The sequence below is a fragment of the Strix aluco genome, chromosome 2 (assembly GCF_031877795.1).
Source record: "Strix aluco isolate bStrAlu1 chromosome 2, bStrAlu1.hap1, whole genome shotgun sequence".
In the NCBI taxonomy this organism is placed as follows: domain Eukaryota; kingdom Metazoa; phylum Chordata; class Aves; order Strigiformes; family Strigidae; genus Strix; species Strix aluco.
Genome location: NC_133932.1, coordinates 130,079,812 through 130,106,370, shown reverse-complemented (window position 1 = coordinate 130,106,370; position 26,559 = coordinate 130,079,812). Strand labels below are relative to the sequence as shown.

Sequence of the window (26,559 nt, the reverse complement as noted above, 5' to 3'; positions counted from 1 at the left end):
TATAGTGCCAATAGACCACTTTTTGGACAGACTACTGATGATATTTTTCTGTATTGGATTTCCAGCCTTTCATAGCTATCAACATATTTCCAAAAAACATGTGTTTACTTACATAAATAGAGGTCCAGGAAAGGGATTTGGAGCCAAGTAAAGGGTAGGATATTGACTGTCCAGTACAGTCTGTACAGATGAAATAAAACAAGAAATTGATTTCTCCAAGATCTTGCAAGTACAACTCAGGTAATCCATACATTAGCCAAAAACCTAAATGGATGGTGACAGAAAAATAAGCCTCTTTGATTTTAGATCCAGCTGAGCAACAAAATTCAAGCAAGAGCTCAAAAATAAAATTAACTTGGCTCATCTACATGTATTTCACATGTGTATTGACGGTAACCACCACCATTAGTCCAGAAATTTTAATGAACTCAAGAATTCTCTTTGATTTGTCTAAAATTATAAATAATTTTTGGCGTTCTTCATAAGTATTACTTTTTTGTTATTCACTGCCTTAGATCCCTTTACAGATTTTTTCATTCACAGCCATTAATAGGATGCCAAAATTCCCAATGCATAAGGTGCTTGATGAGGGTGGGTGTTTGGCTACATGGCAGCTGCACCACGGCAGCTCACAGCAGCTCTCCTGCCCTGTTACTCATATGATGGGTGCAGTTACACCAGCACTATGGAAGTTCTGGATGCTCTGGCAAGACAGTAGGAAATGGGGCCTTTTTTATGGGTTACATGAAAAATGCCTGATATCTGCCAGGTCTACGCTGAGACTGGTTTTGAGTCTTTCACAGACTCTCTACCACCTAATCAGAAAGAGAAAACAGAGGCAACACCTTAAATCCATTTGAGGGCTACCCCCCTGAAACACTATAAAATCCTTTAAAAAGATGAAATTAGTAGTCCTTATGAAACTCATCTGACCACACAGGACCTCTCTGCCCAGTTTATAGAGGCTACGAGTTATAACAAACTCCAGGTTATTCTTACCTTCCCAAGCATGAGAAATCACCAACTGGCAAACCAAGAAGCAGAGTCATAGTGATTCTAGTAAAGTGAAAGCCCTCCAATAATTTTACTCAAATTACATTCAGGAAAGCTTCCTTTCTCTTTCTCCTCTTTCCTTATGTTCTTTCTTTTCTTCTCTTTTTGGCTTGATGGAATTTTACTGAAGAACAAGGGATCATGCCAAAATCCTACAGAAAGGGCTTTTTCTTTTTTCTCTTTTTGTTTTGTCTGTTAAATTTCACAAGAATTTTCCAGATCAATATAGCTAACCTGTGCTAATTAAGCCATTAATGTGGGTGGTAAATGAGGCTTAGTCAAATAATAAATAAAAGCCCATGTCCTGTTGAATTTCACACTGTGTCTCACATCTCAAAGCCATCTCAAGGTTATAGCAAACTAATTATTGATTGACTCTAGAGCTCTGCATTATACTTAATACTTTATGGACTACTTCAAAACCGTGCAGTACTGACTGAGTAAAGATCATTAAAGAATACCATCTGGTAGAATTAACATGCATATTAGCCTCTGAGGACTTAGAGAATTTTGTCTGGACAGTGCTTGGAAGGATTTTATTCACATAAAAACTTGAGTTTCCTGAGCCCTTTTTTCCAGAAAAGTAAAGTAGTGGAAATGGTGCAGCTTTCCCCCACACTTGCACTCCATGTTGAGTCTGAAATTCGGTGCTGAAGAGCCTTCACTCAGGAAGATCTCTAAGTCCCCATGTATCACAGCCTCAAAGTTTCTCCTTACTTGCTGGCAACCCTTGCCAATGGCTTAAGCTTCAGAACAATTTGAGTGGGCTGGAGTTTTTCCTTTGCCTTCAGTCTGGCCACAGTTTCATAAGACTTCTGTGAAATGACAAGCTCATTTGTCTCCATTGCCCATACCCTACTGATAGCATGGATGTAGCAACAGTTTTAGCATGTGGATATGTCTGTCAGAGAACGGGCAAAACAGAAGGTAAAATCTGTGATGGCTTATTTGTGCTGGTTATAATTCTGTGCCAAAGCAAAATATTAGCCCACAGAGAAATTTTTAAACAACAGAGTTATTGGATATTTTCCTTCAGTTGCTCTTGTCACTGTCAATCCCATGGGATTCTGTTTAAATGCAGATGACTGCATCTGACCTTGCTGTTTAAATGCCGTTATGGGACAATGGAGACAAACATACCCTTCTGACTTTTTCTCTCATCCCAAAATAGACATCTAAAATAGGTCAAATGACTCATGTCTTAGAATAAGCACTTGCCTATTTGTAGGCACCCATTGACTCCAAAGGGTACCTGGGGACTAGCTCAGACATAAGCACTCATGATACAGATTTCTGATATTAACTGAAATAAATCCCCTTCTGTGGATCTGTATGCCATTGAAACAAGTATTTTCAAGTTTAAGATTGTAGTTGTACAAACAGGCTCCTCTCCATGTGTTCAGCACATGATGGCTTCATCGCCCACCCCAAGACCAACTTTCTCAAGCTGTTGAAAAGCATTGCCTTGGCTGTTGGGGACTGGAGCACAGGCAGCTCAGGAGCTGGGAGAGTGAATTGTTTCATCTCCAGGGGAATGGGTCATCCTGAGTTTTATCCCAACCCCAAAATTCCCAGAGAAACTTAAGAGAAAATAACACATCTCATGCACGAAACCTAGTTTATCAATAGTTCTAGGTTTTTAACTTTGGAAAAAGCCAAAGTTAAGCAACTGATTACAGTATCAAATATTTACAAATAGAGAAGAAAATCCATTATCCACACTCTGCGTATGTTATGTTGCCTTAGCCTCAAAAGCTGTCTAATTTCTTCCTTTCATTAAAAATTATGTTTTCTCCTTTGCTACTTCAGCACCATTGCTAGGTTGGAGTTGGCCAGCTCTGTTCTCCCTCTCTCCTAACACATCAGTTCATTTTTTAATTTGCTTTTTCTGTCATTGTCCTTAATTACATTATTTTTACTTGAAAAGCTTTCTTACACATTTCTTACAGTTGTCTAGATAATATATTACAAAAAAAATCTATCAACGTATTAGATTCATGAGGTGGGAGTCAGCTTAACACTAAACCACAAAAAGTTTTGTACTGACTTGGGAGCTAGGCATTGCATCCAATACAAATCTTGTTAATATAGTTAATGGATCCTCAAGAGTGACTCAGATAACGGGCAGACTACTTCAGGGTGAGGTGTAGCCCCCTCTAAATCCTACCTATATCATCCATCAGGTGTCAGGCAGCACTCTTTGCCTGTATGTGCCCACTTTGATTTAGCAGGAACCCACCAGAATAATGTAACACAGACTCATGTGCATGCAAGCAGATGAAATGAAGGCAATCCTATCTATTTTATAAAGCCCTGGTATGCCTTATGACACTCTTTCTTCTGTAGTATCTAAATTAGTTGCAAAATCCCATCTGTGGATCTTCTCAGAGAAAAGCCCTGAAATGGGTTAAAAATAAAATCATAATTTTAAACTTTGCTAAGCCTAACTCATATTTAGAACCTGCCAGAGCCCTTATGTGGTACCAATTCTGTGACAGGGGCTTAATAAAAGAAATGTCCAGGAATTATTCATGCAGTAGGTTGAAGAATCCTCCCCCCTTTGCTCTTGCACTCTGGTAGAGCAGAGGACAGTGATAGACTGGGGCTGTACACCTGCACCCAAGTCATGGCCCATATAGTGCCACTTGTTTCTCATGGCAAATTTCTCTACTTTTAATTGTCACCACGAGGAAACAGCACTGTCCTAACAGGAATGGAGGGAGAGTAAGTGTGTAAAATAGGATGCTGTGAGATTTGTGTTCAGGGAAAGGATAAGGGTCAGAAAATAGCTCATAGCTAGATGTCAGGCTGTGAATAAACTAGGCTGTGGAGATTATGCACAGAAGGACAATCAACCAAAATGTATATATTCTGAGGATAAAAATTGTTCATTATAGGTAGCCTGTGGATTTGCCCTGCAGCAGCATGTTAAGGCCTTAACAATCGGACAAGCAAAAGAATAACATCTTAAATTTCTGCACTATACTTGTAAACAGCCTTGCTATCCAATCAATAAATGAAGCCTTACTGCCCATCACTGAAAAAGCCCAATTTCAGCAAAGACAATTGAAACATGTGGCAAGGGAGGGAGGGGAAGGAAAAAAGTGGTCTCCACGCTTTAAAGTTATGAGAAACTTTGGAATGGTTCAGGTGAGAGCATTACCAGAGAGAAGTGTTGAACCTGATCTGTCTCTATGTGAAGCATTTTATCAAGCTTTAGGACTTGATGTGTTGCTTGTCACCTTCAATCTCTTCTCTTTCTTCTCTCATCAGGAGGCCAAGAAGACTGCATCCTTTCTTATGAACCTGTCACCAGACAGGAAAGTAAGTTTCATCTGCATTTCTGTCACTGTTCCTTATATTTTTCATTTCATAATTTGGGGGCAAGCAGAGCAGTAAGCCTTGCTGTGTCAGCCCCAGATTCTCTGTGGCTCCTTTTTCTTGGCCACTTGGTCTATCACATACAAAAGAAATTATGTAAGGGTCTCCCTTGCTAGCCCCCATTTCCTAATGTTCTCAGGACTCTCCCCAGTATGCTCTCATGGCCTTTACTAATAAATATGTTAATCAGTCTATAAAATATTAATGCAGATTTTCTAGATTTACTGCAATATTTTTATGTGGGAAGCCTTTATTATTTTCCTTCTCGTGTGATAAGTGCCTCTAACCAGAGTAGATGAACCTATGGGAAGGCAAGTGAAAATGGGAGCACATCCACCTGATTTAATGGGGGATGCACTCATATTGCTGAGGAGAAAAAAATTCTACAATATCCTTTCCATGTCTCATGAGAGAATCCATCTGCAAGCATTTGGGAGTGACCTTGTTGAGCAGTAACAAATATATACACTTTGACTACATGTGCATGCACCATCAGAGCGCTCTGCAAAATGAGTGGTACTCATTCCTTTTTCCTTATCCATGTCACTACAGAAATCATTCATCAGTAAAATGTATATCTAAGTTTTCACTTCATACATAAAGGCAACAACTCTGGTTAGTGCACCTTTGGGAAGATTTACTATTATTGCCAGTAAGATCATCAAAATGTGCCTTTCTTTTTGTTCAGTTAATTACACCAGGCCGGTTATTATTCTGGGTCCTATGAAAGATCGGATCAACGATGATTTGATATCTGAATTTCCTGATAAGTTTGGGTCATGTGTACCACGTAAGTATGATCTTACTCCTTGTTGTGCAGCTGAGTAAGCTGTATCCCTTGGTGCCACACATTAAGTGAATTGCTGTGAATGTAGCACCCATGAGCTATATGTAGCCAAGGTTCTCAAAAGCCATTTTTCCATTGGACAAAAAAGGGGAAAGGAACAAACAAAAAAAGATGGTGAAGGTCTGGAAAGAATTTCTCAATAGAATTGTCTCAAAAGCTGTAGCATTTTTTTAAAGGAGCCTTCTAGTCACTAACTCAATTTTATCGTCAGTTGATCTGTGATTTCTTAAATAAGATAAAAGTTTGAAATACTGGTAAAATGTTTCAACTCAATTGCACAGCATCCATCAATAGAAATAAAGAGTAATCTGTAATTTGTGCGAGATCTAGACTAATCTGAAAGCAATATTGGACCCTGAATTAAGCAGAGTGTTTATGTCTTGGATCATTAGAGCTTGCTGAGTGTTTATTTCAGACCCTGATTGCAGTCTTACTTCATTTTAAACTGTTGTCTCTTCAAATACCAGCTTAAACTGCTAGAGGTGAGATCAGAATCAGCCTTATAATTAAGGCTAAATTAAATTTACGAGATTGTGATTGATTTTATCACTGTAATAGGATTAGATTTACAATCCGGGACACATTTTGTATTTGGGGTTTGAAAAAAGTGGAATTCTGGTAAATCCTAATTTTCTGTTAGCCTGTAAGTATTGATTGGAGGTAAACATCAGAAGGTATTACTTTAAAAAGACAGCTTTACTGTCATAACTCTGTTGAAAACAATATGTAGTAGCCAGAGATCTGCTCCAAGATGTGGGGCACCTCCACTTAGAGCAGACCCAGCATTGTCCACCGAGCAAACCTTAATTGCAGCATTTTTTACATGAGATGCTTTTACAGACTTCTTGATCTTCTGTCTTCTGTTTCATGCAGATACCACACGGCCAAAGCGTGACTATGAAGTGGATGGGAGAGATTATCATTTTGTCATTTCAAGAGAACAAATGGAAAAAGATATCCAAGAGCACAAATTTATAGAAGCTGGGCAGTACAATGATAATTTATATGGAACTAGTGTCCAGTCTGTGAGATTCGTGGCAGAAAGGGTAGGTTGACATTAGTTTTATTGCCCATGCAACAGGATCTGATTTGTTTCCACACTGTATCTCAGACATAAGTCTTTTGCCAAAAATATAAAATTTCTGCAAAATGACGTCCTAATATTTATAGGCTTTAAAATGACTCCACAAGTGGAGTCTCTGACTTTGAATGACAACATCCTTGGCACTTTCTGTACCTGGATGTAGTGCCGTAGATTCAGGGATGTAACACAGCGCCTCAAGTACACCCCAGGCAGCCTTTCTTCTTCCCTCTATAAGACAGGTAAATAAACTTATCTCATTTTCACAGAAGTGAAAGAACAAAGTACAGAGAGATTAAATGAAAAATTGCCTCAGGTGACACAGGGAGTCTTTGACACAAACAAGAACTGAATTAATCACTGAGAATGTAGACGTCCTATTATTTTTATGAATTGATTTTCCTCATCTCTGAAGAAAATCCCCCCCCACAAAGTTCATCCCAGAAAAAATAAAACCCAACTTTGTTCTCATATCTCCAGTGAAGATTTTATATTAGCACCAAAGCAAAGGAAAGAGAGCAGAGGAGCCCTGGGGTTCTCCTTCCCTGGTGTGCCAGTACTGGCCCCGCTACAGGGCACTGCATTGCAGAATTGCTTCCTGTCTTTTGGCTGATCTGTAGCAAACTCTGCAAAACTAAACACAGCCTCATCTGTTTCCAACAGGGCAAGCACTGTATACTCGATGTGTCAGGAAATGCTATCAAACGACTACAAGTTGCACAACTCTATCCCATCGCTATCTTCATTAAGCCTAAATCATGGGAGCCTCTGATGTAAGTATAAAAACTCCTTCAAGCATTTTTTTTCAGTGTACAGTTTCAAGTGGCACAACACTGATCTTGAGTCTACATTTTGCCTGTTCTCTAAAATCAGTAATAACAAGAGGAAGTGGGAACATTAGAGACTTGCTCTCCATGCCTGCCATCCACTGTACCCCAGCATCTCAAGGAACAAAGCCAAAGCTGCCTTTGAACCTTTCACACTGGGACATGTGGGCTTATGTGCTGGACTGTGAAGGACTCCCTGCCAGTGCTTGGTGTACTTGTTCCAACCTGTGCAGCAAGTTCACCAAGGACTCATGCAGTATGGCTCGTCCCATCCAGCCTTGGGTGCTCTTGAGGTATAGAGTCTGGTCACAGAGGGTGAACCAGAGCGTAAACCTGTGTCAGATTTGCAGTGTGTGCCTCTTCATCAGCCCTTCATTTACTTGAAGGTCTGTAAGAGGATAGGCAAGGGCCGATGGGGCTGGAGAGGGGCAAACTTAACACTTAAAGAGGAAAAGAGAAAGCAACAACTTCATGCTGTCACCGGGCTACCTAATTTCAAAACTCAGAAAAACTATGGGATCCAGGGAACAGTTAAGCAACTCAAGTATAATAACTGAGAAGATTAAAAGGTTATAAGAGGCATCAAGAGCAAATCAAATCAATCTTATTTTTTCTTTCATGAGATGGATATCAATAATTTTATTGCATCTTGATTTTTATTCTGGCTCCATGGGACATTCTCAGTAGCAGGTTAGGGAAATATAATGTTAATAATTAGGGAAATATAGTCCTAAGTGAATCTATAGAGCATGTGCACAACATACTCAGTTGTTGAAAATGTCACTGTTAAACTGGGAGGTAACAGAAATCCTACAAGTATATTTCCTGAGCTGGGTCACTATTTGGGACGACTTGTTCATTAATTACTTGAATGATGAATTGGGCAGTACTTTTGTAAAGTCTGTGACTAACTCAAGGCTGAGAGAGGTGGCAAGCACTTTGGAGGATAAGATTAAATCTCAATGTAAAATCAGTAAGATGAAATTCAGCACAGGCAAAGGAGAGAAAATGAAATGCACGACTACAAGCAGGGAATAATTAAGCTGTAGCACTGCAGAAAAGCATCTGGCAGTTGGGATGGATCACACAGGAATATGAATGGACGGATAATGTGCTTGCAAAAAAGGAAACTGCCAATCCAGGCTGTATTAACATCAGTGTTGTGTAAGGACAGAATAGACAGTTATTTTGTTTTACTGGGTATGGATGAGGCCTCAGCTGGAGTGCTGGCCTGGAAGTGGAGGAGGAATGGGGGCTACCTAGTGTCAAGGAGAGAACGCTGAGGAGGAAATATGGAAGTGATCTTCATACTGGTTAAAGCTCAGGACAAAAATACATTATGATCAATTGTTTTCCATGTACATCTATCATAATGCAAGAACTTACCAGCTTAATTTGCTGTGATAGGGATGAAATTTTGAATTCTGTGCCTTCCCCTCACCAAAGGCTCTGCAAACAGCAGGTGATGCCATAGGTATCTGTTACACAGCTAAAATGTAAGCATCCTCCCTCCTGTGACAGACACAGATCTGGTTATGGTAATGGTGTGCCCACAAACATCGGGTCACAGAACTGGAGAGTGCTGACGTGCCCCATCCCAGGACCAAATGCGCATCCTTCCTGGCCCTGCCTTTTGGTGATAAGTTTGTTGCATGTCCAACCACATTACAGGGAATGATACACAGTATGTGGTACTTGCACAGCCCCACCCTGACCAAAGCCATCTTGGGTTGGATAACTTCTTAACATTTCTTCCAGCCTTACAATTCAGTTATATTCTGATTATCTTGCTGTATAGAAGGAGAAAGGTGGTCTGATAGCCTGTGTGTTTATTGTTTTAAGATAGATTTTAACCAATAGTTCTACCATCCATAAAATCTTTCCATTATTTGTTTAATGACGACATCACATGTGGAGTGATTTAAAAAAAAAAAAAAGAAGTAAATACAAGTGGTCCTTACTCTGAAAAATACATTAGGCAGAACCAGAAATGTGGCAATAACATAAAGGTTTCATTGATTTGATGTAAGAACAGCAAACCCCTGAACAGATTGACTCAAAAGTGTTATGAAGATGCAAAATATTCTGATAATTATCCTGTTATTAAACCAAAGCAATGCTTATATTTTACTTAGGACAAAACAAGTTATGCAGAGTTAACAGAATTTTTCTTACTGATATAAATCAAAAGTAAGCTATTCTTCACCCTCCAAATCTAAACCTGCCTCAGTGTTGGCAGTATGATAGGGACAAACAAAGTGAAATCCAGTATATGACTTTGAATTGCTGCTCTGCAAATACCCTGTGGAAGACACCCTTAATGAGAAATCCAAACTTTCGTGGGACAGCAAAAGTTCTTCTATATCAGTACTAGTTTGGGATTTTTTTCAGTAATATGGATTATATAAATAAACTATGTAAACAAGATACAACTCCTGAAAAAAAAGAGAAAAATGTAATGAATTCACGCATTCTAAATTAGTTTATCCCCTGCAGCCTCCTCTCCACAAGTAATTTTTTTATTTAGTTAATCTATCTAATGTGTATTTATCTTATCAAACAGCACTCAAAATTAGTTTCTAACAGAAATAAGAACTCTTTTAATATAAACAGTATCGTTCTTTTAAAGAATTTTCTTGAGAATAATGACATCGTTCTGAGCCCCTTGCTTGTAAAAATCTTTTATTTAGTAATGAAGCTAAATCTCTCAGAGTCTGGCTAAATAAATACATCATCTGACATAAGTGGTAGTGAGCTGTAGGGTGTGCATAAATGAATGGATATAACCCCTTTCCAATAGGTATTACTATTTTAGTATGGAGAGGTTTAACATGGTAAACCAGTGCTCTTTGGGAACAGAAGAGGACATTTTTATGACAGCCTAACTGTGTTCATTCAGTCTTTTTTATGTATGTAACTACTACAACACAAAAATTAAAGGTTTATTTGCCATAACTATTACTCCTGTTCATGCAAATGAGTTGAAAGTTAGTGTAATAGCAAAGTAAAACTATAAAGGACAAAAAATTGCTAATCAGAAGATGCAGGGAAACAAAGTGACAAAATTAGCACTTAGATTTGAAGGGTCTAATTCTCATTTATGCATATGTTTTGCACTGACTTGGGAGCTAGGCATTGCATCCAATGCAAATCTTGTTAATATAGTTAATGGATCCTCAAGAGTGACTCAGATTACAGTCAGACTACATCAGGGTGAGATGTAGCCCCCTCTAAATCCTACCTATATCATGCATCAGGTGTCAGGCAGCACTCTTTGCCTCTATGTGCCCACATACACAGCTTTAAGTCATTTCTAGAAACACCTGTTTTGCATCCTGAACACCTTAGAGGGTGTTTCTCAGAAGCCAGGTAGAAGTTAGCTGTAGCAAGTTCATACTGTTGTACATTTCATAGATCATTTTTTTATGCACCATCATGCACATAATTTCCTACATGCATCACCCATGTCATACTGTATAGAGTCTATTACCACATAATCATATGATTCAGTGCAACACATTAAATCAATTTATGTAGAACACAAGATGCTCACTTCTCTTGCTTTGCTAGTTGCCTCAGAAAATTTCCATCATGTTTAAAGAAAAATTAATACATGCTGTGAAAACTGATAGAACAGCAAACTCTGTTTATTACTGCTAATTAATATGGATATCTGCAGGCATATATATATATGGCACTGAATGAATATGAACTTGATTTTTTTGAAAGTTGTCATGGTTTGGGCTCAGAGGGCAACACCAGGCAGCCACTCACTCACCCCTTCCACCTCAGGACTGGGAGGGAAAAAATAAACAAAAAAGCTCAGGAATCGAGAGAAGGACAAAGAGGGATGATTCATCCATTACAGTCATGGGCAAAAGACAGACTTGTTAGGGGAAGAAAAAGAACATAAATTTAATTCAGACACTAACAACAACAAGACTTAGCAGACAGAGTAGGACCATGAGAAGCATTACCACATCTTAAAAACACTTCCCCACACCCCTCCCTTCTTCCTGAGCTCAGCTTTGCTCCTGATTACTCTACCTTCTTCCCCACAGTGGCACAGGGGGTAGAGAATGGGGGGGTGCTGCCAGTCCTGCCGTTTCTTCCTCCTCAAGGTGAGGGGGACACTTCTCACATTCTTCCCCTGCTCCAGTGTTGTGTCCCTCTCATGGGAGACAATCCTCCACAAACCTTCTCTGGCGTGAGTCCTTCTCACAGGCTGCAACTGTTCCTGAGCTGCTCCTGTGTGAGTTCCCCCCACATGTTGCAGTCGTCCCAATGCCAAACTACAACAGTGGGAAATTCTTCTCACAGTGTCCCAGCCTTCTTCAGGTGCGGTCACCTGCTCCAGCATGGGGTCCTCCACAGGCTGCAGGTTGACATCTGCTCCTCCATGGACCTCCATGGGCGGTAGTGGGGCAGCCCTGCCCTCTCACCATGGGTACAGGGGAGTCTCTGCTCCGGCAAACCTTCCCTCTCCTCCTCTTTTCTTCCACTGACCTTGGAGTTCACATAGGTGTCCTCCTCACAACTCCTCCTCACAACTCCAACTCCCAGGTTCTCCTTCTTAAATTTGTTATCACAGAGGCGCAGACACCATCGCTAATTGGCCCGGCCCTGGCCAGAGGTGGGTCTGACTTGGAGCCGGGGGAGCTTCAAGAAGCTTCTCACAGGGGCCACCGCTGTAGCCCCTCCTCCACTACCAAAAACCCTGCCCCACACACAAACCCAGCACAACAGTATACAGTGGTATTAAAAGCTAAGCGTGCATGGGCAAGACAACTAATTTCTTCATGTTACTAAATAATGCCTCTGTCAAAACAAATGCTTCACCAAATAACAGAACATTGGCAATAACAGAATGTTACTGATGCTGTCTATGTTTTTACATTTATTGGTACCCTGTATATTTTAGAATCTACAAGTCACAGTTGCCTGGGAATCTCTCTAGTTAATCAGAAAGGACTGGAACAGAGAACACAAATAAATAACTCGTCTTAACTCTTCCTGCTACAAACACTCCGTTTTATTTCTCATGATTATCTGGAACTCATGCACACACCTGAACCAAAAAGTCTTCCTGAAAGACATACTGGTTCCTTCTGGGGCTTCCCTACAAGGATTACAATGACTCTGAGTTTCCTCCTGCAGGGGCAGGAGTCTCACTGTGCTGAATCCTGCCTTTAATCATGATTTCACTTCCATAGCACCAACCTCAGTCAAAATGCAACTTCCATTTCAGCAGTTTGGACAATCTCATTCAGCTGAGACAGTCAGCTGTGGGCCTGGGAGATAGGGAGGTTCCTTCAGGAGCCTCAGCTCTGGAGGCAGAAGTGCTCTGAGTGCACAGACCTTGAGACCTCCTGGCTCCCAGACTTACCCGTGGGTTCCTGTTGCCATAAGTCCATCTCACTTAGCAGTTACCAGATTTGTGCCTCATATTTTGTTTGGAAATGTAGAATGGTGAACCCAAAATAAAAAAATAAGCAGAGAAATGGGAAATAGTCAGGGGGAAGGTCTGGATATGTACATTTATACTATATAAGAATGAAATTAAACTTAAAATCCTGAAACTGCCCATGAACTAATGGAAGAATTTCATTGCTTGATTCTGGTACTGATTTCAGTTCATCTATGATTCAGTTGAACATATCTTTTAGAAAACTGTTCTAGTAAGAATCTAAACTTCTTGATGACTTCCTCTGTGTTTCTAGGGAAATGAATAAACGTCTTACAGAGGAACAAGCGAAGAAAACCTATGATCGAGCAATTAAATTAGAACAAGAATTTGGAGAATATTTTACAGGTATGGTTTTATTAAAAGCAGTATTTTCCCAAGACATAGTTTTTTATTGAAAAACAACTGTATCAGCTCTGTTTCTGGCCTAGGGTGCATATCAGTATAGTGTGCCCACAGTAAGGACTCCTGACTTGGGACTATTGTTTGCCTGAAACTCAAGGGCAGTTGAAGTGTTCAACTCCTCAGAAGTTTGACTCCGTGAAGTAATATCTTTACATGAATTTGATTCTCTCCCTGATCCAAAACTGCTTTTAATGAAGTCAGTAAAAATATTGCATCGTTGCATTTGTACAGACCAAAGAATTCATCACTAGCTCAAGGCAGGAGTTCAAGTTACGTATCATTGGAGGGAAAGAGAAAGGCATCTTCTTCGTGACCTGGAAAAGAGCAAGATTTAAGACCTGCTCTGAGCCTCAGCATTTCCTTTGGGCAGGTTTAAGCATTTCCCTACTCAGGGGACTGGTATTTGTGAATAACACTGAGAAGTCCCCAGTTGTCCCTCCACATGCTGACAGTGAGCATAATCTGAACTGCAGTTCCAGACTTCTGCTGGGGGGACAAGGAATTTAAGGGTATAGACACTGTGTTTTGTGTTGAACTTGCTCTATCTTCTGTCAGTTTGGGCCTGATCAAGTTAACTTTTGCAGCCAAGAGTCAGCCTATTATAACTAGGTCAAGAAAAGAATAGGTTGTAAATCTGCTGCTACTCACTGCTGAAGTAGCTTCTAAATCAAATGACTTGTAAAGCTTGACTTGCAACAGTGGGAACCTACCATGCTGCCCTCCCCTAGGACAGAACTGCTAGTTCTCTAAACTAACCTAGCTCAGTCTTCTCACCATAAGCAGTGGGATGGGTCTCTGTCATGGGAAGCTGCCATTGGTTTGAACTTAGTTGCCATCCAGAGGGTGTATGACTTTTCCATAATCAACAACATCACTGTGTTCTAGTATTCCTTCTCATTTCATCAATATCTATGAGTACACTGAAAATCTGCTGACACTGGATGATGTAGAATATATCAATTAAAAGAAGTATTGACATGTTTTCTTACTGCAGCTATTGTCCAAGGAGATAGCTTAGAAGATATATATAATCAATGCAAACTTGTAATTGAAGAACAATCTGGGCCTTTCATCTGGATTCCTTCAAAGGAAAAATTATAAATTAGCCACTGCACCTCTGATTACGACGGGAGAATATTTAGAAGAAAACTATAATATACTATTTGGAGGCTTTCCTGTTTTTGTTGCATTTATGTTCTTTGCAGTCAATGTGAATTTTGATGAATGTACAACACAAAGTGTTTGAAGCCATGAAGGACACTGATGGGTCAAAGGGTAGGAACAAAAAGACTTCTACCATATAAAGCAAATCTGTTGTGTGCTCAGAGCACCAGTTGTAGGTATAAACTTTTGACATGGAGACTCTCTGTCAAGGGGAGCTAGCCACCTCCTGTGCCCATGCGGACATTTTGATCGATTTCAATGGCTGAGCTCAGTGTGTTGATTGCTTTAAAGAGAAGTTCCCAGCTCTTGAACCTCATATAGGGCTTGATCCTGCAAGGCATTCAGCACTTGACCCCAATTCCTACATGAGTAGCCCGTTGACTTGGAGTCACCTGTGACACTTCCCTATGCTGTTCAGTCCCATAAATTCCAGTAGGACTATTCATGTGCTCAAAGCTAAGCACGGGCTTAAGCGTTTTGCTAGATCAGGGCCACATGCACCTTGCAAAATCAAGCTCAGACTACTTGGTCCACTTCCTACTGAAGTCACTGGTAGGACACTCTTTGACTTGACTGGGAGGTGGGTCCTATTCTAAGCTTGTCATTGCACATTTGTAGTTGGTACACCTCGACTTTGGTAACTATGCACATCTTTTGATTTCTGAAACCAAGACAAGCATTTCTTTTTTCCCCTTTGGAAACACTATTGCATCAGGAACTAATAACAATATAGTTTATTTTAATGGAGTTTGGGGGTGGGAGAGGATGGAAGCATTTCACGTCACACACGTGCACACAAACACATTCCCATGCAGACACACACATGTATGAGGATTCACAGCACCTATGTTGACAAGGAGGGATACAACTGGGAAAAGCTTTAAAATTTTTGATTGTCTATTTTATCATTTATATTGATAGAAGGCACTTAAAGATGGAATAATTTATAAAAATAAAAATAAAAATATATTGATGTATAGAAACTAATTTCTATAGGTAAAAATGTTTTTGTGAGATATTTTGTAAAGATTAATTAATTGAAAGATTAAATATTTACACCCTTGTGTGACTGTAAAATGTAAAGAGGACCATCAAGTTGCATTATCCCTTTTCCATAACAGATTCTCTATTATTAATGACAAGTAAGATAATTCCTGAAATTGTAGTTGTCCGCTTGTTTTTCTCTCAATTTAATCCTCTCCTTTGCCTCTATTTAATCATGATGAACTCCTGTGGAAAGATCTCTTGAACTGACTGCCCTGTAGGACCTTTTCTGAACACAAAAGGATAATGCATCTTTAAATTGAAATGAATGATTTTTCAGAAGCAAAATGTCACTGCTTGAATGCAGTTAATAATTTCTCTCTTGGAGGGAGTCACACTTCACCCCAAAACATTTTATGATTTTTCCTGTTTCTTTAAAGGAAATACCAAAAGCATTTGATCTTTCCTCTCTTTGTAGGCAGGCAGGTCACCAACTAACTTGTATCTTCATTCATTTCACAGTCAACAAGGGTCTTAAAAGCAAAAACTGAGGCAATGGACATTTGTGAGGGATTTGGGGAAAGTCTGTGGAATTGCAGTTTGGGGTGCATGGAAGGGGAGGAAGAGGTATTTTTTTCTTATTTCACATTGCCCTTCCTTTGTATACTGATGCCATTCTTCACTCTGACACACAAAGGGACAACTGCAAGAGATATTATGATAGTAAACTGAATTGCCTTTGCTGCTGCTGGACCAAGATTTCTATAAAACCCACACTCCTGCCTGCTGCGTCGCAGGAGTCCAAAGCTTATTAGCTGGTGGCTACAGCAACCCTAATGTTTAAGGATGTTTTAAGGGCAAATGCTAAATAGACTCCTCAGTTACTTGTCTATTTGAAGCTTTTTCTACACCCTGTCAAGCTGACAGGTATATCCAGCCAACCTCCGCAGACAGCGTGACTAGCTGGATGTTTGCAATATAGCCACCAGCAGTGACAGGGTTAAACATATGGGCATTTTAGTGGCCCTGAGGTGGCCTCTCACTTATTGCCCTACTATGGTAACTTTGAGAAGTTCACACTTCTTTTACTACTATTTTTCTTGCCTGGCCAGCGCAGATTTATAAACAAGGGTTTCAGTTAAGTCTCCAAAACAGCTTTGTAACCTGAAGGGCTAGAAACTTTTTTTTACAAAATATAAATGAATGAAAGTTTTGATTTTGGATAATTCTGCAGAAATCCACAGAGTGACCCCAGATCTTCGGAAGCCATGAATGTTTCCATGCTGGCAAAGTACTATTGCCCCAGGTTGGGAAATAGCCCACCAGACCTGAAAAACCAAGTATCCTAAAGCAGGAACTTCATTCTAATTTTCAGCTCTATTTTTAAGCAATCAAACACATCTGCTTCTTTGTTTCTTAGTTCAGCATGCAGCCTTTTACAGTACTATCCTACTAGTAACTGTTTTGCTTTGTCATGTGCTGTGCTTTACGGTGAACAGTAACACTATGGCTGAGTACAATCAATTTTTCCATCAGTCCTTGGTTACTGTAGTAACATTATTTATTTTTCCCTGTCTGTTGTTTGTGCTTCCAGTTTAGAGTTGCCATTGCACTTCTTTTTTTTTTTTTTTAAATAAAACGTATATTTAAAAACAAATCACTAAGAGAAGCAGTGAGAGGTCTTATTTCCCTTAGGACTTGTACTCCCATTTGTTTTGTGCGTTGACATTTTGCGTTTCATGTTTCAGCATCCTCAGAGCTGCAGTTCATTTTTGCATTGCAGCTGTTCAGATCATACTGGGTGGTAGTGGGAGGAGGAAGAGAAACATAAGATTCATGCAAAATTACATCTGGTGCAAAAAAAAAAAAAAAAGTCAAAACTCACAACCCACAGCAATTGGCTCCTGAGACCATATTGGTGCTAACACAACTTAGCATAATCAGATTCCTTTTCTGTCCATGTAAAAGACTTGCAAGCATCTAAACATGAGACAAATGCAAATGCTGGACCCTTTAGGAAAAGTGCCAGATCACACCCCTGGTGCTATTTCTCATGTTCTGGCACAGTGTGTAGCACCGTAGGGTCTAAGCAGAACCAAAATTATCACAGCTTTTTGTCCACCCATGAATGATCACAATGACATCTTGCTAGCTTTGTGCAGATGTGCAATATTACAACCTACTTATTTCTCCTTGCCACAAAACATTTTCCATGCACTGACTCATTGAGAGCTTGCTAACAGGGCTCAGTGAAACAGCACTCTTTACTGGTCTTACGGTCTGACCATCAACCAGTGAAAGAGCCTCTCTCTTGCTTAATTCCCCCTTCCTACAGAGGTACCCTGTCCACGCTAGCGCTTTGTAATTTCTCTGGTAGTAAAGGCTGTTTCTAGATAAATATTCTGTGATGTAACTGTGTTTGTAGCTAGCATGGTTTGATGCTCCGGTGTGGATAGGGTCCTAGGAACCACCCTGTGAAAGTCAAGGATAAGAAATCTCTCCGTTGCACTGAAATTTCAAATCCTCATCCTGGAGAGCAGTGTGGAACCTGAGCTAATAACCACTACGAGCCAGCGACAGTGTCCTAGTTATACAATGTCCACCTACCTATTTACATTTTCTATGAAGAAATTGTTGGTGTTACACCTTCACTGTTACTTGCTCATCAGCACTCAGTCAAATTGTATTTTTGTTTTGGTTTTCTTTTTTTTTGTTTTTCAAATCGCATCCCTGACCAGAGGATTTAGTGAGTGACAACACATGAGGATATTTGTAGGAAATACAGTGTTAATGAAAAAAGTCTCAATCTTCTTTTTAAACTGCAGATTTAAAGCCATAGTATCTGCTGTGTTCACAGAAAGTGGTCTTTTATCCTTCACAGCTTTTAATTTCAACATTTTTTCTCTTGAACATTTTGTCTGCGATGTTATGCATGCGGTTCACTGTGCAACTGCATTCATGTGCTCAAGCCCATGCCTTGGTGGAACAAATGTGTTTTCCTATTCCATTAATAATCAGACATCTTGTCAATTAGTTCAGAAGTAAGGAGGAAGTAATCATTATGTTAAAAAAAAAGATTCCCATTCTAGGGCACAAATCAGCATCAAAGCTAACAGCAAATAACATCTAAAATCTATTCAGCATATAGCTAGCCTAGATCCTCAGCTGGTGTAAATCAACGTCACTCCACTGATTTCATAGAATCATAGAGTGGTTTGGGTTGGAAGAGACCTTTGAAAGTCATCTAGTCCAATCCCCCTGCAATGAGCAGGAACAGCAGTGGAGTCCATCCCATTTACACCACCTGAGGTTACACACCTGTGTCCCCCATTACACTGATTTTTTGGCATTACTGTAAAGCACCAAGGCCACATGATTAAACAGCAGCTCAGCACTTTCCATCATTATCTTACTTATCTGCTTATCTTACTGTAGCACCTAGAGGGCCAAATCATGGACCAAGATCCTTTTGAGGTAGGTGCTGTGAAATTGCTGAACAAAAAGACACCCCATGGGCCAAATGCTGTGGCCAGATTTTCAGAAGGCTTTAGCCCCACTGACATCTCAGCAAGAGCAATAGGAACCACTACCCCGTTGGCCCTTTTGAGACTCGGTCTTTAAGGTGAGGAGCATGAGACACGATTCATCATCCCTCACGCCGTGTTAGCAGCTTATGCCGTCTGGCCCTGACCTACAGCACAGGCAACTTGCCCTGGTGTAAAACAGCATTTCTGGGAATGAGCGGTAGCCAGCATCCTAGACAAGATCTTTGGGGGAAAAAAAGCAAAAAAAAAAAAGAAAAAAAAAAAAAAAAAGAAGCAACACTGTTGGCTCTTAGTGGGATAGCAACCTTTTAATTTCTGGATTTGTGTTCCTAAATTTGAATCAGCCAGTCCAAATTTCCGAGTGCAGCAGCCTGTCTCAGCAGGCTGCTCCATCTGGCATGCTGGCCGGCGCGTGTCTCTAGCAGGATGTTTCTCAGTCCAGCTGTAGTGTGGGGTACTCAGAATCTGAACTGGAGTTTACAAAATACCCTGTCCAGCTTACACTCCTGTTATGTGTAAATACTCTGCGCACCCATTCCATTTGTGTAAAGAATAAAGCACACACAATTATAAAAATTAAGATGTATATTTCATACTAGCTGTGTCCTCGCTTATTTATTCCGGTCCAAGCTCTCAGCTGTGGTTCAGTTGTAAATGCTTGATAGAGTGTTTATAAATATGTCATGAATTTTATTATAAAATATTAATATTAAAGCATTTTTACACTTTATAGCAAATGGCTTCTTCACAAGGCATAATTTGTCTTTTTTCCTTAAAGCAGAATAGCAAAAGAGAATTAACATGCTCTTAACATGTCTTGAGACACTATCACATCACACAAGACAGACACAAGTCTGGAATTGGGATGGTGGTTTCAAAAATGACTGAGGATACAGAAACTTTTTTCTTTCCTGCACTCTTCTTTTTCTCTTTTTTTTGACTTCATATTGACATGGAAGTTACCATCAAGAAGATTCACTCTGGTTAAGTACTGCTACTTTCTCCTTACCACACTTCTGCTGTGTATTAGGTATCATCAGCATCTTGGTGAATAAGTATCAGTATTTTTTTTTAAATTAAAGAATTGTCTCATGTTTCTGACATCACAGTGCAGCTGTTGGGATAAGGACTGTAATAATTACATGCTTGTGAGCCGCTTAGCGGAGCATAAACTCAGTTGTGCTATGGGGTCCCAACAGCCCAAGAACCTTGGGTTTTGGCCATCCCAGGAATGTCTTTGCAGATGGCTTCTGGGCTCCAGGGAGGCCATGTGAACATTGTCAGTCCCCAGCAGAGGCAGAAACGTGACAGAAACTCTGCTTTCAACACACAGTGCTAAATTCAGCCTGCAAAGGACCATGGAGCCTCCATATGGCTCTGGGACCCGCAACCAACACTACAGGGAGAAAGACTCTGTCCACAGTTTTACATGCATAATCACAAGGATGGTTAACCATCTAAACATTCATTGTGATGCTTTGGACTTCTCCAATAAATTCAGAAGAGGGAGAGAATCCAAACAACAGTTCACATTGATATGCAGGTGAGCATAATTTAGAGGAAAAAAATTAGCAACTTATTTTTGAGATGCAAGCCTGTTTACTGAGAGATTTTTCACAGCAGTAAGCTACTGCTCCAACAATCTTAGCAACAAAGTGAAGTTGCTTTCCTGAGCAACACTGTACAAAACAGCCTGTAGGTGGGCTCTTCATTACAGAGCAGCATCTCTTATTGAAGTATTTTCTTCTTCATCCTATCTCTAGGCAAACCTGAGCTAATTCCCCAGACTATATTCTGCAAAAACAAGAGAAACTTGGAAAACAATCTTTATAAAATGCTTGGGAAGCAGGAAATACTTAAAATTGCAGGAACGTAGACATGCTGTGACTATCGACTCAAGCAGTGGTGGCAAACCTTGCCAGGCTGTTGCCCTGGCCAGGCATGGAGTATGTCCTGAATGGTCACCTTCTCTCATTTGTCCCACTGCCTTTTAATGGTCCCTTCACACAGCCAGACAAATATCTGGACTCGGTTGTCCAATCACACCCCTGTGGTTTGAAAGACACTATGTCCCAGTTTGAAAAATTATTTGGGACCAGAGTTGCAAGGTAGGTGGGCAGTACTTCTATGTACAGATACCACCAAGTACCTAATCTTGGGCAAGTCATTTCACACTGATTTTTCAAAGGAATTTTTTAGGTGCCTATTTGGCATCAGCAAGTTATTCATTTCACTATAATCATAGCACTTTACAGCTGGCACATAGCAAGGCAGTGACACCTGGGTTCCTATGTCATCTGTGGGAGAGCAGGAAAATGGTGATTCAGTTCCAGAATCTCTGGGCACATATCAGATTCTCTTCCCCACCAGCAATCCATACAGCAGTATATATTACCAAAAATTTTGGACAACACAGGAATAGTTACCATAATAGCCCTACCAGAGCAGGACTCACCAACAGCACCATTACAAAGCCCATTGCTACAAGAAAGGTGACACCATGGTTGCAGAGCAGGGCCTGCTTGGGCTGGTTGGCTGGCCACATCACCAGTAAAACAGCCACACCTGAACTGGTCTATAGACCAGTTTGGAAAGCTGTGGGCAAAAGCACAGTTCCCCTGCTCGGTTGAGGAGGGCTGTTCTGGATAGCAGCTACTGCTATAGTCTCTTGCTGATGGAGGTGGTTTCTCCCTGACACACTGGGGAAGCTAATGGTGCCACATATCCCAGGGGAGGCAGAGCATGGTGCCCAGAAGAGATAACTAATTTTAGACAGCAAAGAAATTTAAATGCTTGCTGCAGAAGCTCATTAACTACTGTCAACTGCTCATTAGCCCTTGATCTAAGCAGAAGCAGGTGGTGGCAACCAGGGAAAATTAATTAGGTCTAATATATTATTAGTGTAATAGCAATAGGGCTATTATAACATCAGTAGAAAAGCAGTACACAGCTGGCCCTTACACTACACCAACTGATTAACTAATGTCTCAGGCTAAACAACTGGCCTGAATTTGAGGGCTTGCTCTGGTATGTATGGGTAAAGAGCTCTCACCTAAGCCTCTTACGGCTTCCATTCCTCACAGGGACTCGCTGAAACTGCCAAAGACTTTGCCTTGCAGTAGAGTCTAGAAATGCAATAGGACATCAGCTATAAATTTGAATTTGCCGATGTCTCTAAGCTGTAAAACTCTGGGATGGGCTTTAAACATCTAATAAAACTACAAAGATGATGGAACCTGGAGTTAAATCCATCTCTAACAACATCTCACATGAAGTCTCAGTCTGCAGCACCAGTGGCACCATCAAACCCTGTCTGACTGCTGCCTGACCCACCTGCAGGCTGGTCTGAACAAAAATCATCCCAGACTCCACGGAAACATTTTCTTTAAGGTCTTCTTGCCGCCTTCTTCCTTTTTCCCAAGAAAGAGTGTTGCCACTGTGCCATCTGCAGTAACAGCTGGTCAAGGGGCTGTTCATTATCTTCAGAGTCAAAGCACAGAGCTAAATTGTCATAGTCATCACCATGTTTAAGTACTAAGAGTGTCAAACCTATGTCAAACACCCATTTCTTTCTCTCTTTTTTAACAGAAGGTGTTTCAAACACTGTCGACCCAATGACTCACAGAACGGATCTAAAGGATCTGAAGGCAAATGCTTGTCTTAGGCTCCTGTCATCTCCTGGGTGCAACAGGGGTTTTGGACAGGCTTATGCAGGATGCATGAGTCACCAAAGCACCCTTTTGCCTCCTCTGGTGGTGTATTTATTGGCTGTATTCTGCCTGCCTGGATGGGATTTGCTGGGAGTCGGTTGCCAAGTGATGGCAATACACCTCCAATAAAATATTAGACAAATATTTTCTAAGCTTTTAACTCCTCATCTGTATATAATCCTTCATTTGGTTGTCATTTGCTGTAGGTAAGTATACTTATCAGTTTACAATCTCACAGGCAGCGCATCTACAGCCTCTTTTTTCAATGGACACCACTTTGTCCTATTTCAGAGATGCCAAATGACAAGGAAAACACTATTCTGAGGCTGTGTCTGTTAAACAGGGAAAAGCCCTGCAGATACCCAACTCCAAGGCAATTGGCAGAAGGAGCATTTCCAACTAAACAAGCTTAGGTGTTCACCTGAGCTTAGTCCATGGTGGAACTGGATTTGGGGAATGGGTGCAGTGTGTGGAGGTAAGTGGATAGTGCCTTATTCAGCTGGCTGGATTTGGGGTCGGAAGGGGGTGGTAATATCTTGTCAACTATAACAGGTACATAAGTGAGGCCATAAGCCTCAAACAGAGTTGATGGAGAGATGTGGGACGGGGAAGGTCTCACATTATTCAGTGGCTGCTTCACTCCATTAAACAGCAGAGTTAGAGATGGAGGCTAAAGGGTCTCTGAGCACAATGTTAGAAAGGACAAATACCAATTTCAATGCATTAAAGAACCTGAAGTAAAACACTAGGGATGAGGCAAACGGTGATACATAGTCCTATGGAAGAAGCCAGTTGTTAAAGGAGCCTTTGCTCATGGAGACAAATGCCCAGTGACCACAAATTTCTGCCCTAAATATAGCAACTGCCTTCCCTTAAGCAGGAATCAAGGCACCACAGTGTGTGCCGGAGAGCGACCCACACAACCAAGGCACAATCTCACTGCTCACAAATGCTTTCTGAAGGGCACATCCATACCAGTGTCCCAACCCATCACCTTAAGGCATCTCCACCAGCTCTGCAGAATAGCTGCAGACCTGTTCTTCCCCATGTGCACACAGACACATGTGCACATACGTTCAGGGCACAAACTGCCCATCCAGGGACACAAATTGCCAACCTGAGCAGCCCAAGTGTCTCAGCACTGGAGCAGCCGCTGTGGCACACATTCAGCTGCAAACGTTGAGGGCAGCAGTGCCGTATGTCCCTCCGTGGACTGTGAGCACCACGTTCCCACCTACAAATCTCCAGTGCAGAACCCAGAAACACTGCAACATTTGGATGCCCCCACTCTCATGGAGTAAACTTTTATAGGGCAGCTCTTCAAGGTCCCTCACGTAGGTACCCAGGCAGTGCGTACCCATCACATCCCAGACCAGGGCAAGGAATGCGTACAACAGATTTTCTATATAGCTGTCTTGAGATTTAATGAGATGAAGCTAGTGTCCCACCGGATCACCCAGCCTGGCTGGAAAGCTTTTGGGAAGAAAGGGGAACGTACACACACAGACAGTGGTATCTCATGGAGGGTTTGCCACCTTGGCTAGGGCACAGTCATTGGAGTGCTGGAGGTACAGGTTGTTTAGGAATTAATTCTCTTGATAGCAGCTAGAGCTAAGTCTTCCCAAGCTTCCCATAGAAACATAGCCAAAGATTTATACTTGCCTCAGTGACGCTGCCCATTTGGTATATGATTGGGGAATTCACCTCTGTATGATGTGAGCCCACAGTGCAAGGAAGCAATAATGCTGCCTCACACTATCCTACTATCCACACGATCTCTGTTGTGCTAGGACAGTTTAGGCGAGAAACCATAGCACCTCTATTGCTATTTTTTAGCCAGAGGTGCAAGAAGTGCAGGCAGAGAATCAAAAAAATGACCAGAGAGTTATATTTCATTGTAAAGGCCATAGCAGGGGTAGAAGAGGTATGAAGAGAGAACACGGAGGTGAGGCAAATAGAAGAAGCCAGTGGCAGAGAAAGGGCTTGGCCATGCACAAACAGGGAGGAAGGGGGCTGTGAAGCCAACAGTCACAGAGCCTGAGAATATTGTGTAAAGTGATATCAGGAACTAGAACTCATAGGGAGTATTAGTCTCTCAGGACAGTATTTTCTTTTGATTCAAGAAAAACAAAGCAAAGCATTGATAACTATAGAATAAAAAATAAAGTACATCCGCTACTCTTCTTCTCCAGCCTCTTTCAAAGAGGAAGAAATAGTTCTCTGTATTTTGCTTACACCCCAGGGTGGAGCTGGCTAATTAACCAGGGTGGGCATGCATGGCAACCAGAAACCATCTCCAGGTAGGAGTATGAGAGGCTACAAAACCTCCCTTATGCATCTACTGCACCCAGGCTCCCTCTGAACAGCAGCTGGGATGCTTGTGCCTGGCTCGTGGGCTTCTCCACGCAATGTCTCTAGCAAGTCTGATAGTCTCTTTGGCTTGACTTGCTCTCAGATGCTGCTGGATGTACAGTTCACAGCCCTTGCAAGCTATGTGTGCTGTCCCCACAAGCAGTGGCCTGACTATGGCAACAGCACCATTTTCCATGAAGGGTGATAGGGAATAGCTGCACAGCACTGAGTCCCACGTATGTTAGGAATCCAGACACTGGGCAATGTTATGGAAACTGGAGGAAAGGAGAAGAGAAAAAGGGCCATCACATCTTGCCTGATTTTGCCCTATCCTAGCACTCTTGAGCTGGAAGGCTGCAAGTTCTTTGAAAATAATTCAGCCTCCATTTCACATGAGTAAAGCTTTAGAGGCACTATATTAATGTGTCAATTTACAGCCATGCTGGAATTTGTCCAAGACAATCTGTCAAGCACCTCTGCTCTTTCTGGGTCAAGAGACCTACGTTCTTCACTAACACATACTTCTTAGCGCTTCATGCTATTTCCATAAGTTTACAGGTCACAGCAGCACTGTGGGTCACCGTTGTATTAAACAACTTGCTGCACTAAAGACATACTGATCTGTGGGGATGAGAGCAAAAGGGAAAAAGCAGTACACAAAGTTAAAGGGTTGGTGTGGCCATGAAAATTGGATCGGCAACAGCATCAAGGCTACAGTGAGAGTTTTCCTAAATCCACACCTTCCCAGTCACTTACAGCATTGTATCTTTACTGGTTACTGACCCTGCTGCTCCTGGAGCATGTGTCAGAGCAAAATTACACAGCCAGAATTAAATAGGATAATGATGATAATAATAACAACAATAGCACAAATAACAACCAAAAAATAAAGACTTTCCACCCAGTTTGAAATTTCAGGATTTTGGTTTCATGCCACAAAGAGATGGAAAGTTGAATGCACTTGAACTTTTCATGAGGAAATAATGTCCCCAAAATGTCAGTTCAAAAATGTCATGTATTTTGACATTCAGGACTCAGAATTGACCATTTCAGACTGACAGATCACAGCAAAACCATATTAGCTGGTGGTTCCTTTCTTTTTAGTATAAAAACACCTTAAAAAATATCTGTCTTTTGGTCCTGCTAAGATGGCTTAGATAAACACACCATCTAATGGAAAAAAGAAAATGTTTATTCCAGACAGTGTGACCAGATTTGCCCAGACCCTTGAGAAGTTTCCACAGTGGAATATTAAGTTTAATGTGTGATGTGGGCACTGACTTGACATTTGTGAGTCATTAGTAAGAGACCATATCATACACTTACACAGATCAATTCCAATCCAACAGTGAAAGTAGGAGATAAATTACAAATGTGTTACAGAGCAGGGACTTTGACTGCCTAAATGATAATTTGTATTTGAAAGTGATCTGGAGTAATTATATCTGAGAAATACCAAGCATCTCAAAGTCTCTCTCCTTCTCAAACACCTATTGAAGATTTTTTCTACTAATTAATGCCCATGATTGATATTTTCAAAGAATCTGCTTATACCAGAAAACAATAAGTGCTGCAGAACTAGAAATGAAGGAATATACGATAGGTCAGATAAAAATGTTTGGATGTGTTTCAAGTTGTAGGAAAAACAGATTTAAGGTGATGAAACAGAGTGACTGATATGGTGATGGCCATGGTGATGGCCCAGGGAGACTGTAATGCCCTAGGCTAAGGCCCTCTTTGCACTGC

General features: G+C 41.0%; 1 protein-coding gene across 31 annotated transcripts in view; it reads left to right on the top strand.

Moving 5' to 3' along the window:
* The window catches only part of DLG2 (discs large MAGUK scaffold protein 2), a 1,053,560-nt gene extending 1,034,216 nt beyond the window's left edge, over window positions 1–19,344 (top strand). For all 31 annotated transcript variants that reach the window (XM_074816343.1, XM_074816342.1, XM_074816341.1 and 28 more), the window contains 6 exons: window positions 4,327–4,377; window positions 5,123–5,224; window positions 6,155–6,327; window positions 7,026–7,135; window positions 12,910–13,001; window positions 14,053–19,344. In XM_074816343.1, the coding sequence (XP_074672444.1) occupies window positions 4,327–4,377; window positions 5,123–5,224; window positions 6,155–6,327; window positions 7,026–7,135; window positions 12,910–13,001; window positions 14,053–14,159 (635 nt within the window). In that variant the 3' untranslated portion in view covers window positions 14,160–19,344. The remainder of the gene's footprint in view (window positions 1–4,326; window positions 4,378–5,122; window positions 5,225–6,154; window positions 6,328–7,025; window positions 7,136–12,909; window positions 13,002–14,052) is intronic.
* The last annotated feature ends 7,215 nt before the right edge of the window (window positions 19,345–26,559 follow it).